This window comes from Carettochelys insculpta, chromosome 3, assembly GCF_033958435.1.
Source record: "Carettochelys insculpta isolate YL-2023 chromosome 3, ASM3395843v1, whole genome shotgun sequence".
Lineage (NCBI taxonomy): Eukaryota > Metazoa > Chordata > Testudines > Carettochelyidae > Carettochelys > Carettochelys insculpta.
This window is the reverse complement of record NC_134139.1, coordinates 79497183-79514332: the sequence shown is the minus strand read 5'-3', so window position 1 is coordinate 79514332 and position 17150 is coordinate 79497183. Positions and strand designations below refer to the sequence as shown.

Genomic DNA, 17150 nt, shown 5'->3' with positions numbered 1-17150 from the left:
CAAACAAACCAAAAACCCCTGTCAGCTCCTAGTTGTCTGAGCCTTTGAATCTCTTCTTAATACCCATCTTTACAGCAATGGCTGCAGAACATTGCTAGCCGACAGTGGCTCGACAAGTAGGGAAGGTACCACTACTGTCACTGATCGGCTTATTCATTGCCGTTAACACCCCCCCATCCCCCAATATTGAAGAGTTAGAACTTATCTATTCAAACACCTATCAGACCAGACATCCTAATGCTGTAGGAATATTGGCTCCCCACAAAGAACCCTCTCAGTTCTGAAAGGGGCCATGCCTACTCATTTCTCTTCTACCTGGCCTTGAGCTGGGTCCTGCTAGAATTTTCAATAAGGTGTTTTCCAGAGGAGAAACACATAAACTGTCCAGCCACCATAGCACCATACGGGGAGTGAGACTGAGCAATGACCGATTAGTCACTGACCCGGTTTCTATTTCAGTCACACAACAGGCTCCAGGAAACGAAGCCACTGAGGCTGCGATGTGACAAAGCCACTGCACTGTGGCACCAGACAGTTGCTTTTCAAATAGGAGCGGGCTCAGGAGGCACCCGTCCGGCCATGTGATTCAGGGCAAATAATCAAGTCGCAACACCAGCACGCCTCAGGGACTCCTTTGTGACAACAGACAGTGCACACAGCAGCACAGCGTTTTACAAAGGAGCTCCCCTGCAGCAGGAGCTGCTGCCCCAAGGTGCAGAGCTCTGGGGAACAGGGCAGCCTCGCCCCCCCAGTGGAGGAGCTCCCTGGCAGAAGAACCTGCCACTCCAAGCCAATAGCCCACTGTCCATCATAGCACTTGTAAATTGTATGTATAGGTTGAATTTACTATATCTATATTGCAAATTATGGTCTTAAAGCCTGGACCTTAAAGCCAGGACATCAAGAGGGGACATTCTTGGGACAGGTTCTGTCTCTTGTTTCTCTCTCCATGTCTAATCATTGAATCTTGTGTGTCTCACACACTTGTAATGCCCACAGGGACCAGATAACTGGCCACCACCGCTGCTGGCTGATAGATTTAGAGCTATTGGTAGACATCAGTATTTCATTTCCATAGGTTCCATAGGTTCTGAATTCAACTGTTGCTGGGTATCATGACAAAGCACCTTTTGCTCTTGGTGTGTTTCCAGAAGAATGATTCTACAGTCCTTCTTTTTATCTATGAGTGTACAGTTAAAGACAACGTGAGTATGTTCTCTCTAGCTCACTAATCATTTCAATTATTGGCCAAAATGCCAGTAATTACACATGGAATTAAATTTCAAAGTAATTTCTGGCCTCTCTTTTATAATACCTGGAGGTATCATAAAGAAGCATTGTCAATGTTAAAGTCATGCTTCTGTGACTGACAATTTTTATGTGCAATTGTTGCAAGAAACGTCTAAGTTCATGGTAACTGCAAAATTACAACAAAAACCCCCACACTGTTTCTCTATTTTTCCAGTTTGTTGCTTTTTGCATGACAGCATTTAATTAGAGGCAGTTTCACTATTTCCTCTGTATTGTCACGTTAGCCAGCCAGTTTCTTCCGCTATTTGTGTGGTTCTTTCAGAGGCCAAATGGAGAGACACAAACCGTTTTAAATGTTAAGACAATATAATTGTATTTCTTTATAAATTAGGAGAGGGACATAAGGGTACGCGTAGAATGAACATATATATTTTTTCGGCCTGCTTGCTTCAGGCTGGTACTACTATGCCTTTCAACTTAGAAGTGTGCTTTGCTTAAAAATCACTCGGCAAATGCTTTGGGAACTGTGGCATTTGCTTTCGGTGCCTTGATAAGACCACATAACTCAGAGCACGAGAAGTCAGATGACGGCAAATTTTGTTGGCAGCCGGCAGCTCAGCTATCATCCGGCAGTCGGAGGTTTCCTAAACAGGTTCTGTTTTGGTCTCTCTGCAGGAGGAGGAGAGCTCACTGATCTGACTAACCACTACAACCCCATGCAGGTTGTTAATGAAGTGATTATAAAGAACAGCTTTGTGGTGAGCTCCGTGAGCACTTCCATCCTCAGACAGGCAGGGCCACAAGAATGAGGTAGTGGTTGCTAAAAAGTTGGGTGAATAACACATGAGAAAATGAGCTATTCAGCTTATGCCCAAGCCTATGCAAAGGCATTTGCCAGAGCCAGAGCTGTGTGCTTATATCACCTTACAGGAAAGCTGGCAAAACCAGGAGTTGGAGCCACAGTCTCCTTCTCTGTCTCTCTCACAGCCCAGGTGAGTTCACAATAAGAACAGTGAGAACTCCAACATTAGCCTTACTCAGCAGATTTATGAGTTAGGTCACTTTTCCCATGTGAGAATGGCCCTGGGTCTCCCAGCAGGACGGTCCAGTGCTCAGGGCAGCAGGCTGGGACTTGGCAGAGCAGGGCTGAATTCCCTTCTTGGTCACAGGCTTCTCAGGTGACTTGGGGCCCAGAGCCTACAACATAGTTTGGTGCTACTCTGCTGAGCCTTGCAGTACCTATGCCCTCAGCATTCCACTGGCCAGAGGTGTTCTCAGCCCCCTGTTAAGCACCCAGGAGCCCCTATTGTCTGGGGGAACTGAGGTATTTTCGGAAGCTGTCAGCCCCTGAAGCGAGCCAGCAGTGAAGCAGTGTGACCGAGAGGGGAGAGGAGATGTGCTTAGGCACCTAAGGAGTTGATCTAGGTTGCTTAGATGAGATAAGCATCTGAATCTGCTCAGGATCATCTATGATCAATCCTCTCCTGGAGTGAGGCACCTAAACCACCTCAGTCCCTCAGGCAGCCCACATGGTGCACAAATCTAGGTGCCTAGGGGATGTAGACACCTATGAATCATAGAACAATAGAGCTGGAAGAGACCTAAAAAAGCCATGAGTCCAGCCCACTGCTCTAAGCAGGACCAAAGCCATCAAATCAGCCCAGCCAGGGCTTTGTCAAGGTGAGACTTAAACACCTCCAGGGATGGAGACTCCACTACTTCCCTGGGTAGACCATTCCAATGCTTCACCACCCTCCTAGCGAAAAAGTTTTTCCTGATGTTCAACTTGAACCTTTCCAACTGCAACTTGAGACCATTGTTCCTTGTTCTGCCATCCGTGACCACTGTGAACAGCCTCTCTCCAGCCTTTTTGCAGCCCCCCTTCAGTAATTGACATAGGTGGCAGCTGGGTAGCATCCTTGAAAATAGCCGTGGCAACTAAATGGTGGGCTAAAGAGTCAGCTGTTCTCCTGAGTATCTTTAAGGATCTTAACTTTAGTTTTTATCTGTGCTCCTCTGTAAAATGGGATGATGGTACTTCCCCACCAAACAGTGGTATGGGGAGATAAGCACATTACAGCCTGGGAGTTGCTCAGATACGGTGGTGGTAGGGTCAGCTAAGTACTCATGAGAGCCGGTATCCTGACCCTCTTCAGGTGGGTGTGGTACCAGTGCTTAGTTTTTAACAAAGGAGGTGCTGAGGCTCAAGCAATTATTTTGTCTCCATAACTGATACACCAGGCCAAAAGGGGTGGGGGCTTAGAACTCCCAAGCCAGGAGGTGCTGGGGCTCAGCCCTGGCATAAAAGTTTTGGATGATATCTTACCTGCTTCTTGGTGATTCAGCCAGCTGGTGTCTCTCCTCAGGATGTGGAGTGGAAACTTTTTGTGGCTTTTTCTAACTTTTTTTTCCTGTTTAAATGCAGAGCTAGATGCTTTTAAAGCCACCCTTGGTTCGTCCCTGAAACGTCTCAAACTCTTAACCCAGTCCTGTTTCCCGCAAGACACTCCCACTTCCTAGCAGTGAAATAGCCAGATATGATGTCAGGTAGTGTGTCTTCTTGGTGCTTCTGCATCATTCGATAACATTGTGGCAAAAACAATATCCGATACAAGACACTAACAAACATTAATGAAGTCCTGATCACCCTCATAGGCCTGCTAGCCAGCAAGGCAGATGTAGATTTGATTTCAAGCGGATGGACAGGGATGGGGAGAGAATGTATATTGGATAGAGATGGACCTTAACTGACATCCTGAAGCAGAACTCCAGAGCCAAGTGTCACCTCTCTGTAGTGGGAAGAATTACAATCCCAGACCAGAAAAATGCTGAAACAGAGTTTGAATTCTAGATCCTAATCCAAAGTTTTCCTAAATTAGAGGATGTAGTCAAGGGCTGTTGAGGAGACAAGCAGTCTGCAAATTTGAAAAGTAAACATGCTCCGTGGGGTGGCATACCTTGTTTTACTAAATTCTGTAAGCACCTCCATGGTTTTTGCCCACCTTGCACTAAGAACCAGAGGCATTTTCTACACAGGCATAGGATAATTTATTTAAAGTAAGAGAAAGGGCGGTTTTAGACATCATCTCCTAGTGATTTTATTGTTTTAACCTTACGTTTATTTTATTAATGCTTGATTTCCCTTTCAGAACTCTCTGTGAGACCGACAGATCCAAAAATAAACCCATAGCTACTTCAGTGTGACAAAACTTGGACATTCAAAAATGAGAAGTTTCCCTACAGAGGTTTCTTTCAGTGCAAGAAATGATTTGGAAAACAAATCCAGCATAGATGATTTATTACGACCCAAATGCAAGTTGGGGATGCACCAGGGAGCAAACCTGAATGGACAGATGGAGCCTTGGTTAGCCTTTTACTTTATTATTTTCTAATTAACAGTGAATACCAAAGCTACAAGTATCACAGAGGTAGCTGTGTTAGTCTGTATCTTCGAGAACAACAAGAAGTCCTGTGGCACCATATAGACTAACAGATATTTTGGAACAAAAAGCAGTCAAGTAGCACTTTAAAGACTAGCAAAATAGTTTATTAGGTGAGCTTTCGTGGGACAGACCCACTTCTTCAGACCATAGCCAGACCAGATATTTTGGAGCATAAGCTTTTGTGGGCAAAGACCCACTTCAACAGATGCATGGGGGTGTGGTTCAGAGGAGTATTTAAAGAGTGGGGTCCCAGTAAAAGAGAGGGCCAGAGCTGACAAGGTCTATTCAGTCAGGGTGGAAATGGCCCATTAGGGCCAGAGCTGACAAGGTCTATTAATGGGCCGTTTCCACCCTGACTGAATAGACCTTGTCAGCTCTGGCCCTCCCTTTTACTGGGACCCCACTCTTTAAATACCCCTCTGAACCACACCCCTGCCCCTACTCATGCATCTGATGAAGGGGGTCTTTGGCCACGAAAGCTTACGCTCCAAAATATCTGTTAGTCTCTAAGGTGCCACAGGACTTCTTGCTGTTACCAAAGCTAGAGGACCCTGAGACCAACTGACACAACATGTCTACACAGCAATTTGGAGCCAGTGAGAAGGAACTTCCATGCTTAGGTTGACAGACTTGGGCTATGTCTACACTACCCTGGAAGATCTACCTGCTCAGGGTTGGTCTTCTGCGGTTCGATTTCATGTGTCGTGTGTGGATGCACAAAATCGACTGCTCAGGGGTCACAGTTGACCCCTGTATTCCTTGCCAGACATGAGGAGTAAGGCAGATTGATGGGAGAAACTCTCCCGTCAACCTTCCCCAGTGTAGACAGCCAATCTAGCGAAGTGCAGGTATGTCGATTTTAGCTATGCAATTGCTGTAGCTAGAATTGTGTGTTCGAGGTCAACTTACTTTACCTACCAAAACAAAAAAACAGTCATGTAGCACTTTAAAGACTACAAAATAATTTATTAGGTGATGAGCTTTTGTGGGACAGACCTACTTCTTCAGATCTATAGCCTTACCAGAACAGCCTCAATATGTAAAGCACAGCAGTACAAAAACGAGCAAGGTTGGCAAATCAGAAAAATAGTTATCATCTTTGGCAAATCAGATAGAAGAGCAAGGGGGTGGGGGAGGGGTAAGGGCAGGGAAGGACAAATATCAAAGTGTGTAAAGAAGTCCTTATAAGGGGTCAGGTAATTGCTGTCCCTGTTCAAATCATGTGTTAATGTGTTGAATTTCAATATGAATGTTAGTTCCGAACATCCTCTCTGTAGACAATTGTTAAAGACTCTTTTCTGCAGAACACAAACTATCAGGTCTTTAACAGAATGGCCCACTCAGTTAAAGTGCTGGCTGACAGGTTTGTGTATTTGGAGGTTTTCAATGTCTGCTCTATGTCCATTCATTCATTGTCAAAAAATGTTTGCAGTCAGTCCTATATACATGGTGTGTGGGCATTGTTGGCACATGATGGCATACAAGACATTAGTTGAGGAACAAGAGAATGCGTCAATAATTCTGTAATTGATGTGGTTAGGTCCAGAATAGATATGTGGACAAAGTTGCCAATAGGGCTTGTTGCAAGGAAAAGTTCCAGGATTGGTGTTACTGTGGCATAGCCTGTGATTGCTAGTGAGAATCCTCATATGGTTGGGAGGTTGTCTATAGGAGAGAAGAGGCCTGTCACTTAGGGCTTTCTGGAGTGTGGCATCATGATTTAAGATAGGTTGTAGGTCTGTAATGATGTGTTGCAGTGGTTTGAGTTGGGGGCTGTAGGTAATAATGAGTGGCGTTCTGTTATTGTTTTTTTGGGCCTGTCTTGGAGTAGCTGGTTTCTGGGTGTTCGTCTGGCCCCGTCGATTTGTTTTTTTACTTCTGCCAGTGGGTAGCTTCTATCGTTTACAGTCAAGCTCTGAGATACAATCACATCTACTCTGATCCTACTGGCAGAGATCGAAAACTACAAGATCTCTACCAAATGTGCATAAACCTGAATTGCCCACCAGGAGAAGTACTCCAAGATAGACCCAAGAACACGAGTAATAGAACACCACTTGTTATTACCTACAGCCCCCAACCCAAACCACGGCAACTTTGAAGTTGTGGTTTGGGCTGGAGCAGAACCCTAGGGAGTGGCGCTTACCACTGACTAGACCAACTCATAAAATGGAGCAGAATGCAGCCACTTGTCTTACGGTGCGGAACACCAGTCCTAGTGGCTCTGATCAGGCGGGGGCATTGTGTGCTGGCACCTGTGGTCCCAGAGAGCCAAACTTTCACCCGGAAGATGACCACAGCTACTGGCTGCATTGTAGAGCTATGCAAAAGGTATTCACCTTGGGGATACTCTTTGGTCATCCTGGGGTTAGGGAATGAATCAGAGGAGAGTAAGTGGAAATAACCTGCATCTCAGTGAGCTCGTATGGAGGGCCAGCCAATGGATCAAACACCATTCTGCCCCGACCGCCCCCCGCACAGGATGAATGCTCCAGCATAAATGTTCATCTATTACTTCATGGCTGCTCCATGATTTGCAACACCCTGGGATGCTTTTCTGTAATGTTGGCCCAGGGTTTGTTAGGGAAAATTCACTTGGAAGCCAATAACACATTAATGTAAATCTGCAGGCTACCTTATCTTCAAAAGCATTTTGCTGCTCTGTAGGCAAGCAACAATGAGGATTCTGAATGCCTGGGTTTCCATGCAACAAGTTAGTATATTGGGGTTGAATATGGTTACATTTCATAATATAATTGGTCTTTCATGACTGTCAGTCGTGGGCAAGTGCCTCATGTAAATGCACATTTACACTGTAGCAATCAATAGTAATCTTAATACAAACTAAAACACATTTCATCCCATAAAGATCTTATTCATTAATGTAATGGGGGTGGGGGAGAGAAGGGTTGGGAAAAATAAGTGTCCCCTTACACCATAGCACCGATAGTCATTTGTGTAGACAGGGAACAACTTTTCGTTTGGAGGTTTGAGTAGCACAGGCACCAGATCTTGCTGAAATACACATTGGAGCTCTTCAAATGTTCATCGCCAGGGTGATAAACTAGTTGAGAAATAAAGACCAAAAGTATGACTGATAATTCCCGCTGCCACCATCAAACCCCAGGTGCTAAAGGAAAGGCTCTTGTAACAGCACCATCTTACTTTGAACTGGTGCCTTACAATGCAGGAGGGTGCTGATCCATGTGCCAAAGAGCTAATGCTTTAAATTAGTTGTAATCAGTGTGAATGTTTGGCAGCAAAGGGAATGGTGAGTTTCAAGCTCTTCTTTGTGAGTAACAGAAAGGCAACAGGATAAATTCTTATCTCCTACACATGTGTAAGTCTGCAGTCGCTCTGTCTCAGAGGTGTAATTATATGAGTCTGTAGCTTCACAAACAAAATAAAGCAAAGCAAAACAAAAAACAAAACAAAACCCAAAAAACCAAGCAGGTAATCCTATAGCACTTTAAAGGCAATTTTATTTATTAGGTAATGAGTTTTCTTGGGAAAGCTCATTACCTAGTAAATAAAATTGTTCATCTTGAAGATGCTACAGGACTGCTTGTTTTTTTGTGATGTAACCCAGTTGACTTTACTGGAGTCACTCCGAATTTATAACAGTGTAAGTGAGAGTAAAATTTTAGTCCAATTATTACAAGGAAAGAAATCTTGGGATTCCAAAAAAGACTGTGTACTATTTCTCAGTAGCTGGGGCAGAAGTTGGAAATCCCTACCCCCATGCTCCCATATGGAAACTTCACAGAGAGGTAGCCGTGTTAGTCTGTATCTTCACAAAACAAAACCGCAGCCCTGTAGCACCTGAAAGACTAAAATAATTTATTAGCTGTTGAGCTTTCGTGGAGTAGACTCACTTCTTCAAGTGGGTCTACAAAACAGTTTGGAGTCAGTGGGAAGGAAACTCCATGCTTAGGGTAAAAACAACAAGAAGTCTTGTGGCACCTTATAGATTAACAGATATTTTGGAGCATAGGCTTTCGTGGGCAAGGACCCACTTATGCATATGCAAGAGCTGGGTGGACAGACTTAGGTTGCCAGACTTGGGTTATGTCTACACTACCCCAGAAAATCAACCTGCTCAGGGTAGATCTTCCAGGGTCCAATTTTGCATGTCTAGTATGGCTGTGCAAAACTGACCTCTTAGGGGTCGCTGTTGACACCTGTACTCCTCATGAAACATGACGAGTAAGAAGTGGGTCTGCCCCATGAAAGCTTATCACCTAATAAATTATTTTGGTAGTCTTTAAAGTGCTACAGGACTGCTGTTTTGTTACATGGAAACTTGTTTAACATTAGTTCAAAGGTGGTGTTGGAGATCTCCAGAAGCTAGGTTACTAATTATTATTATAATGTGGTAACACCTAAAGGCTTCCATTCCCATTATTCTAGGCTATGCTCTGCTATCTAACAACCAGATTGGCCCTGTCCCAAAGAACTCATAATAATCTAAGTGTGAAATGAAAGAGAACAGATGGGGCACAAGACACAAAGGGAGGGGGCAGGTGGAGCACAAAGAAACAATTAGAAGATACAGATCAGCATGGTAACAGGAGGACAAAGCACAACAGCTGCCTGTTAGGCACAGCCTACAGTAAAGGTTGGTCTGGAAAAGATCCTCAATGACTTAGAAAGAGCTGAGAAGAACCAAGAAGCTTCAATCAGCTGCACCCATTTACCACAGCAGTGAATTGGGCCCTGAGAAAATGAAGAGGGGAGAAAGGGAGCAGTGCAGGGTGAAAGTAACTTTAGTTCTTACAGAACAACAGAAAGTCCTGTGGCAACTTATAGACGAACAGATATTTTGGAGCATGAGCTTTCGTGGGCAAAGACCTGCTTCATCAGATGCATTGGGGGGGGTGCTTCAGAGGAGGATTTAAAAAGGGGGGGTCTCAGTAAAAGGGAGGGCCAGAGCTGACAAGGTCTATTCCGTCAGGCAGCTCTGGCCCTCCCTTTTACTGGGACCCCCACTCTCTAAATACTCCTCTGAAACCACCCCGCCCACTCATGCATCCGATGAAGCGGGTCTTTGCCCATGAAAGCTTATGCTCCAAAATATCTGTTAGTCTATAAGGTGCCACAGGACTTCTTGTTGTTCTCGAAGATACAGACTAACACGGCCACCTCTCTGATACTTTAGCTCTTACAGGTATTGTCAAGTCACACCCCCTCTGGGAAGGCTCAGGGCAGTGGAATGGGGTGTGTGTGAGAGAGGAGTACCTGTAAGAAATGTAAGTGTGTGTGGGGAGGGGGGCAGGCTGAAGGCAGAGCGTTAGAGTGCGTGTGCGTGGCTCAGGGCAGGGGCTGGGGATGTGGCACAGGAGTCGGAGTTGGAGGGTGGCAGGGGTGCAGGGCAGAGGGATGGAGTGCACGTGGGGGGCAGGAGTCAGGGCAGTGGGGTGGGATGTGAGGGAGGGGCAGGAGTCAGGTTTGGTAGATGTGAGGAGGGGATCAGGGTAGGTGGCTGGGGGGTAGGAGGGGCCCAGGGAAGGGGGTTGGGTTGAGAGGGTGAAGGAGTCTCAGCAGAGGGCTAGAGGTGTGGGGATGTGCAGGAGTCACTTTGGGGGGTGCGAGGAGGGGCTCAGGGCAGTGGGTTGTGGGGTCAGGAGTCAGGCGCAGAGGGCTGAGGGTGGTGTGGGGTGGGAGGGGGGCTTAGAGCAGGGAGCTGGGGGTGTGTAGGGGGAAGCAATGACATTGTTTCCTGAGTGCAGGGAAGGCTCCAGCTGCGCATACTGGGACGCTGCTGCTCTTCTTCCCCTTTCCCTAACGATCAGGGAGTGAGGAGAAAGTGCACAGCCTGCATGAACTACTCCTCTACCCTCCCCTCCACTGCCAGCAGAGAGAAATGCATGCAGGCTGTGCACTTTCCACTCACTCCCTGATGGGAAGGGGAAGCCCAATAGCAGCACCCTGGTATGTACAGCTGCAGCACCCCTGCCCTCCTGACATTGCCTGGGGCTGTGGGGGTAGGTGGGAACACCTCAAAGCTGGGGCAGTCCCACATGCCCCAGCATGCCCCTTTCACCTGCCTGGCTGCCTGCTTAGCATGGCAGCCTGCAGAAAGCTCCGAGAGCCCAGCAGCCAGGCCTCCTCCGGCAGTCAAGGGCAGCTTCTTGCCAGAGCGGTGCACAAGACCACTCCGGCTTTCTTTCACCTGTGGAGCAGCGACTATGAAAAAGGGCACGAAGGTGAGAAATCAGCTTGGAGGAGACAGTGTTACACATTAATGGGGAAATCCCGGCTCCACTGAAGTCAATGGCAAAACCTCCATTGACTTCACTAGGGCCGGGATTTTACCCACCGAGGGCTGTACCGAGTCCCAATGTTTAGAAGGTGAGAAAGTTCTAAAGCAGAGCTCCGGTTTATCAGTTTTGGTAAGAAGTTCTGCGCGTACCTCGTTTATATTCAGGTTAATGAATTCTCTGGTTTTCACACTTAGCGTCAGGAATACCCCTGGAATAAACATCAGGACATCAGTTATCCAAACGCCCCTGTCATATTCGTACACGTAAGCAACTGCTCCCCCACTGAATCCCTAATTGTGGCTGTTCCACAGAGAGGAAGGATTTGGCTTTCTCGAAGGGTTTAGACTGGTGAACCCTTGGAACGGATTGAATACTGAAGGCAAAGTGACCCCTGACTTCACTGGGACTCATGCGCAAGTATGGATTTCAGAAATTAACCTGGAGTTGGTGGTTTGGGCGTGAGACACACCCAGATGTTTGGACACATGTCTGAATGTTATCCAGACTCTCTACCTCTCCTTATTCTGAAAAGTGATGGTGGCAATATAGCAAAACTAGCCACTCCCTCAGTGTTCTGACCCTTCAATTTCCAGGACAGGCTGGACCCATAAGGGAAAAACAAGCAAAACAACGTAATAAAAATGTTTAAGGAAAATAACAAGAGTGTGTTGGATTTTCATAAAGTGGTTGGGTTTGGTCTAGTTTGAGCCAGGGGCAGAGGGTCAGTTTAATCTAGGCTGATATACCCATCCCTATTAATTGCTATTAGTCTGGACAGGGAAAGACCCCAGCATGCAAATGAATTGAGAGCCCGAATCCATAGCTATGTTGCAGGTGATATTTTAAAGTCAAAATCCAAACAAATAATTTTAAAGTGTGCAACGTTAGTGCACGTGCTTATTGAACAATCTCTTACACAGATCACTGATTTTGAAACTTGAGGCCTTCGCATTCATAGCAGTATTCTGCTACTTGAGCGAGAGGAGTAACTTCTCTAGCCTGTTGCAGTAGTAGACTATTATCCTTTCATGCATACACATTTACCAGGGCTATAAACTAAAAGCAGATACTCACGGCTTGCATTCTCTAGGCGAATTAAGCAGTTTAGGAAGTCATCAAAATCAATTTGAAACTTGTCATCAGAATATCTGAGGACAATCAGCTGCAGCAGGTAGTTATTGAGTTGAAATCCTTTAAAAATAAAGAATGAAGAATAAAGAAGAAGAAAAAGAAATCAGCAGTGCCCTGAAAAGAAACCTGTGAGATGTTAATACATAATTTGGTTATTTGTTGAAAATCTGTTAGCGGGGAGGTATTCTATTAATTGATTCTCTGCCTGTAGCAGAAAGTGAGCTGACGGCAAACTGTTTTTAATCTACAATAGATATAGAATTCAGAAATAAGTTTTAAAGTTGTTGCAGTTTTCACTTTAACAAACTGTTCTCTGAGTGAGTGAAAGCTCTGTCTCCAGTTGAGGCTTTGCTGCTATAGTTTTTCTATCTTCAAGAGACAAATCATTTATTTAGTTTACCTGCATCTCTTAAGGCACTACGAAGCTCATAGGAGGACATGGTGCCGGATTTATCGGTATCGAAATGGAGATAGACACTCTGCATGGGGAAAACCATAGATATTCAGCAGTTAGTAAGGTACAAATCTCAAATATTTAAATTGTAGCACACAAAGCAATGGAGTTTCATGCTCGAAGTGCCTAGCTTTAAAACTCTTGATGTAGCATAAACATTTAAGGAAATGGAAGGGACTTTGGCCTGCTCTAGTCTAGCTGCATAACTCAGAGTATATTTGGGATCATGCTGTCTCTGTCATGCTTGTTATGAGCTGAGTGAAAGTGCATTGAGTTAAAACCTCACTGAGATAAGTAGGTGTGAACACATGCCTCAATTAAATTAACTGCAAGGGCGAGCCCCCAGCTGAGACAAAAGGATTATGTGAAGTCGTTCAAAACTTTGCAGAGTATTTTTGTGGGGGTGGGAGGAGAGGGCAGTACTTAAAGTGGTCAAAAAGAAGTAAGAGAAAGATCTACTTCAACCTCAACCAAAGTTAATTTTCGTGCACTTGATACAGACAAGCCACAATTTTTGCATACGTATAATGTATAACTTCACTATAACACGGGCAATTTTTACCTCAGTAACACATATGAATGTCTAGTTGTACAAATTACAAAAACAGTATCTGTCCCAAGAGTTTGAGGGAGGAAGGTCTGGGGCTTCATGACATTATGTGGGGGTCTATTTGGGGATAGGACGCTGGGGTGCTGTATGACTCAATGGAGTTGTAGGTCTGTTTGGGAAAGGGGACTGGCTGGGGATGGAGTAAGTGGGGGTTGGGGTCTCTTGGGAGTAGGAGACAGTGAGTAGGGCTGGAGGGCGTCTGGGGGCTGCAGTGACTGTGGGGTTGGGAATCTTTAGGTGGTGGGAGTGCAGTGAAAGTGAGCGGGGTTGGGGGCCTCTGGGGGAGGGGCTGCTGTGACATTCAGTAGAGTCAGAGCCTCTTGAGGAGGAGGTGCCGTAAAAGTGGAACAGGGGTCTCAAAGGCTACAGTTACACTACAGTGAGCCGTTGACAGAGGTTACTCTCAGACAAAATTTCCTGACAAAACTACTGCTAATGGAGCGTGGCCACACACAAAAGCCAGTTGTGAGAGTGCTCTGCTCGTCGACAGAGAGGCTGGATTGCCCGCTCGCTCTCTTGACAAACCAGCCACCTGCAAGCACAGCCGACAGGGCTGTCCGGTGTCTTGGAAGCCCTGTCTGTTGAGAGAAGGCCCCCCCCAGATCAGTCACGCAGCTTTTTTGGTGACGGAACCTGTTGACAGCGGTGTTATGCCTCCCGGCTGAGAGGCAGAATGCTGCCGGCAAAAGTGCTGAGTCCTGTCAACAAAACGTGTTTTGCCTGAGGACCTTCTGACAGTCTTGTCACCAAAACCGGGGTTTTGTCGGCAAAACTCGCCAGTGTAACCACAGCCAAAGAGGAGGAGGTCTGTGAGATTCAGGGGTCGGGGGCTCTCAGGGCAGGGATGCAATGAGAGCGAGGGTGGGGTACAATGTGGGTCTCAGGAATGTTGGGGGAGGGTGGCTGTGCAGTGACAGTGTGGTTGGGGGACTCCTGGGGTGCAGAAAAAGTGGAGCTTGGGGTCTCTCTTGAGAGATGAGGGAGGTAGAGACAACGGGGTTGGAGGTCTCTCTCTCTCTCTTTGGGGTACAGTGAGTCACTGGGGGCCTGTTCTAGGGGTGCTGCTTCTGCCCTCTCATTCTTGTGGTCCCCAACCCTCTCTGCTGGCCTGGTTCTGAGCTTGTTCCTATAATGTGTGCGTGTGTGGGTGGTGGTCGGGGGCTGGCAGTGTAGCATCTGAGGCCCCTGTGGCTTCTCCCACTCATATCCTGGCTTCTAGGTTGTTCTAGATCTGCCACCTGCATCTGAGCTCCTACTTCTGCTGCTTCTCAGGCTCCTGCAGTTCCCAGCCCTGGGCTCTGGTCCCCAGGGACTGAGGTCCTGCTGTATGTACGACTGGCAGGCAGGGGGGCCATGGAGTGTGGCCATGGGGAGGGGAGCCCTGTACTGTATGAGGAAGCACAGGAGCCTGGGAAGCTTACAAGGCAGCAGCTCTGGTAGATGCACTGGGCTACCCCGGTAACCCTGCCTGAACTTTACCTTTTTCTCCCTCGATCAGCAACCTCCTATGACCAACCTCCACTGAAAGCAGTGAGCATGTGCATGAGTGACCCTCAGAGAGACAGCTGAAAGCAGCAGCTGATCCCGGAAGAAACCCCAATCCACAGAAAAAACAGTCTGGGAAACACTAAGGCTCAGGTCTTTCTCTCCAGGGCCAGACTAACTTTTCTGGGTACCTGGGGCTAGTAGAATTTCTGGGGTCCCCCTTAGGCTCTGAGGCTAAAAAAGAGGGGGTTCAGTGTGCAGGAGGGCTGAGGTGGCAGGGGCTGGGTGGGAAGGTTGTGTGAGAGGTAGGGTGCAGGAAGGGAGCTGGGTGTAGGGGGCCTTGGGTGAGAAGAAGAGTGCATGAGCAGGCCAGGAGTGTGGGGTCTGGGTGGGAGGTAGGATGCAGGAGTCTGCTCAGGGGTGCATAATCTGGGAGGGAGGGGGCAGAAAGTGTGGGGTCCAGGTGAGACGGGGCAGGGGATTGCTGTGCCTATGTGATACAGCTTCCGGCAGCAGGGGAGGGCAGCAGAGACAGCTCCCGCCGCCCTACACTTGCCATAACCACAGTTATACTCACTCTGAATGTTTTCATCAGAAACATCTGCAAACCTCTCCACTGGGGACATGAATTTCTTAAGCGGACCAGTTAAAAATCATTTTTATTAGAGGAGCGTGAAGTTAAGTGCTCCAGAAAAACAACTGAGATTTTGGATGAAGCATCCAGGAAGTAGAAAATTGCAACTATCACATCTTGGATGGAGGAGAAATTCAGAAAAGATCATTAATGATCCAGGAGGATAAAAATATTGTGCCTCGCTCTGCAGTCCCACAAACATATACACACATGCTTAACTTTACTACCCTGAGCAGTATCAGTCAGGCCCGCTGGCCAGAGAAGAGAAGGGGTTGGCCCCACTGGTGTCAGTAATTTTAAAGGGACTGCTCAGGGAGGCAAGATCAGTGTATAAGTGTTTGCAGATTTGTAGCCTAACAGAATAATAACATTCCAGACTCTCAGTGTTGCTGAGGAGATGAACAATGGAAATATAATAATTCATCACATAACTGTTTTCCACTAATTGTAAGTCAGAATTTTCTTCTTGTGTGAAATAATAGGAATAGAATTCCCCTCCCCCCACCAGTGTTATTTTTATTGGCTTCCTTTTAAAAGCACATTTCTGAAATTCATTACCTCAAACATAGCTTCTTAGCCTACAAAAATCTCTGACATGTCCAGTAAAACATTCTAGCTTAGGGCAATGGAAAACTAAGAATTGGTCATACCACCCAGAAAAAAAAAAAAGAACTTGTGTTTTTTAATCATTATTTTGGCTTCTGAAAATATTTGCCATTAGATTTTTATCTCTGAAAATCAGAAATTTTGTGCTGGAAGGGATCTTACCATGTCTAGTAGTTAATCTTCCCATGCTGTGGCAGAACCAAATATAGGCTGAACCTCTCCAGCCCAGCACCCTCAGGACCTGCCCAGAGCTGAATGAGAAAATTTGCTGGACCACAGGAGGTCAATGTTATCTAGCAGCATTAATAACACTTCCACTGCTTACTGGGGTCTTAGAAGACATTTAGGGGTAAATTACAGCTAAATAACAGCACAGAACACTGAGAGCCAGGACTGGTGATGACTGTAAACAAACTTTATGGGATCCTTGGAATTTGGCCACACCCATGATAAGTGGTTGTCTGGCTAGCTAAAAGCTAACGGGACAAGTTTGCTGGACTGGACTGTGCTGGCCAAGAGAGGTTCAACTTGTACATCTAGGTCACATCTAAAATGTCTGACAGTTTCCTAAAAAACTGCAATGATAAATGAAAAGTTCAGTTAAAATTAAACATGAAAAATAATGAATACAGTCACATACCAGCCACTTCTTTAGTTTGTGCCAGAAAATCTTGAACTCATTAAATTCCAGTTTCCCATTACCACTGGACTAGTATTAGCCACATGAAGGAAAATACGGGTAAAGTGAAGTCCCATGTTTTGTCCAAATCTACCAGTCACTCCTTCACTCAGATAAAAATATCTGCACTTGGAAGCCTATAATGCTGTTGAGAGCAAACAATTGCAATGATTGCTGTTGCAAAAGCCAGTTGTATATTGCGTGATATCTGAGCTGAGTAACATAGGCAGAACACTGTCCCAAAGTGAGAGCAGCTGTGGATTCCAATTGGATATGAATGATTCAGTCAATTAAATTATCTGATGGAAAATACTACCATATCTTACAGGAATTGCTAAACCACGGCATTTTCAGTACTGCTGTCTTAGGGCCACAGTTTGCTCAAAACAGCCGACCAAACACCAATGGAGGTACTCATAGAATGAGTGTGGCAGAACCTGGACTTGGCATTTGGGACAGTTGCCACAGAAGGCTGTGGTATATTTTATAGAAGATGGGGACCAAGATTTGTTAGAACTTGCCTCTTTCTCACATATGGGAAAATCCTGTCAGGGCTCTCAGGCTACGTCCACACGGCAGCCCTATTACGAAGTA

General features: G+C 46.1%; 1 protein-coding gene across 1 annotated transcript in view; it reads right to left on the bottom strand.

Moving 5' to 3' along the window:
- Nucleotides 1-5680: 5680 nt before the first annotated feature.
- The window catches only part of CAPN9 (calpain 9), a 49916-nt gene continuing 38446 nt past the window's right edge, over nucleotides 5681-17150 (bottom strand). Inside the window, exons 16-20 of the mRNA XM_074988662.1 lie at nucleotides 16518-16586; nucleotides 12489-12567; nucleotides 12032-12148; nucleotides 11107-11165; nucleotides 5681-7758 (exon numbers count right to left, since the gene is read on the bottom strand). Coding sequence (XP_074844763.1) covers nucleotides 7732-7758; nucleotides 11107-11165; nucleotides 12032-12148; nucleotides 12489-12567; nucleotides 16518-16586 — 351 coding nt within the window. The 3' untranslated portion in view covers nucleotides 5681-7731. The remainder of the gene's footprint in view (nucleotides 7759-11106; nucleotides 11166-12031; nucleotides 12149-12488; nucleotides 12568-16517; nucleotides 16587-17150) is intronic.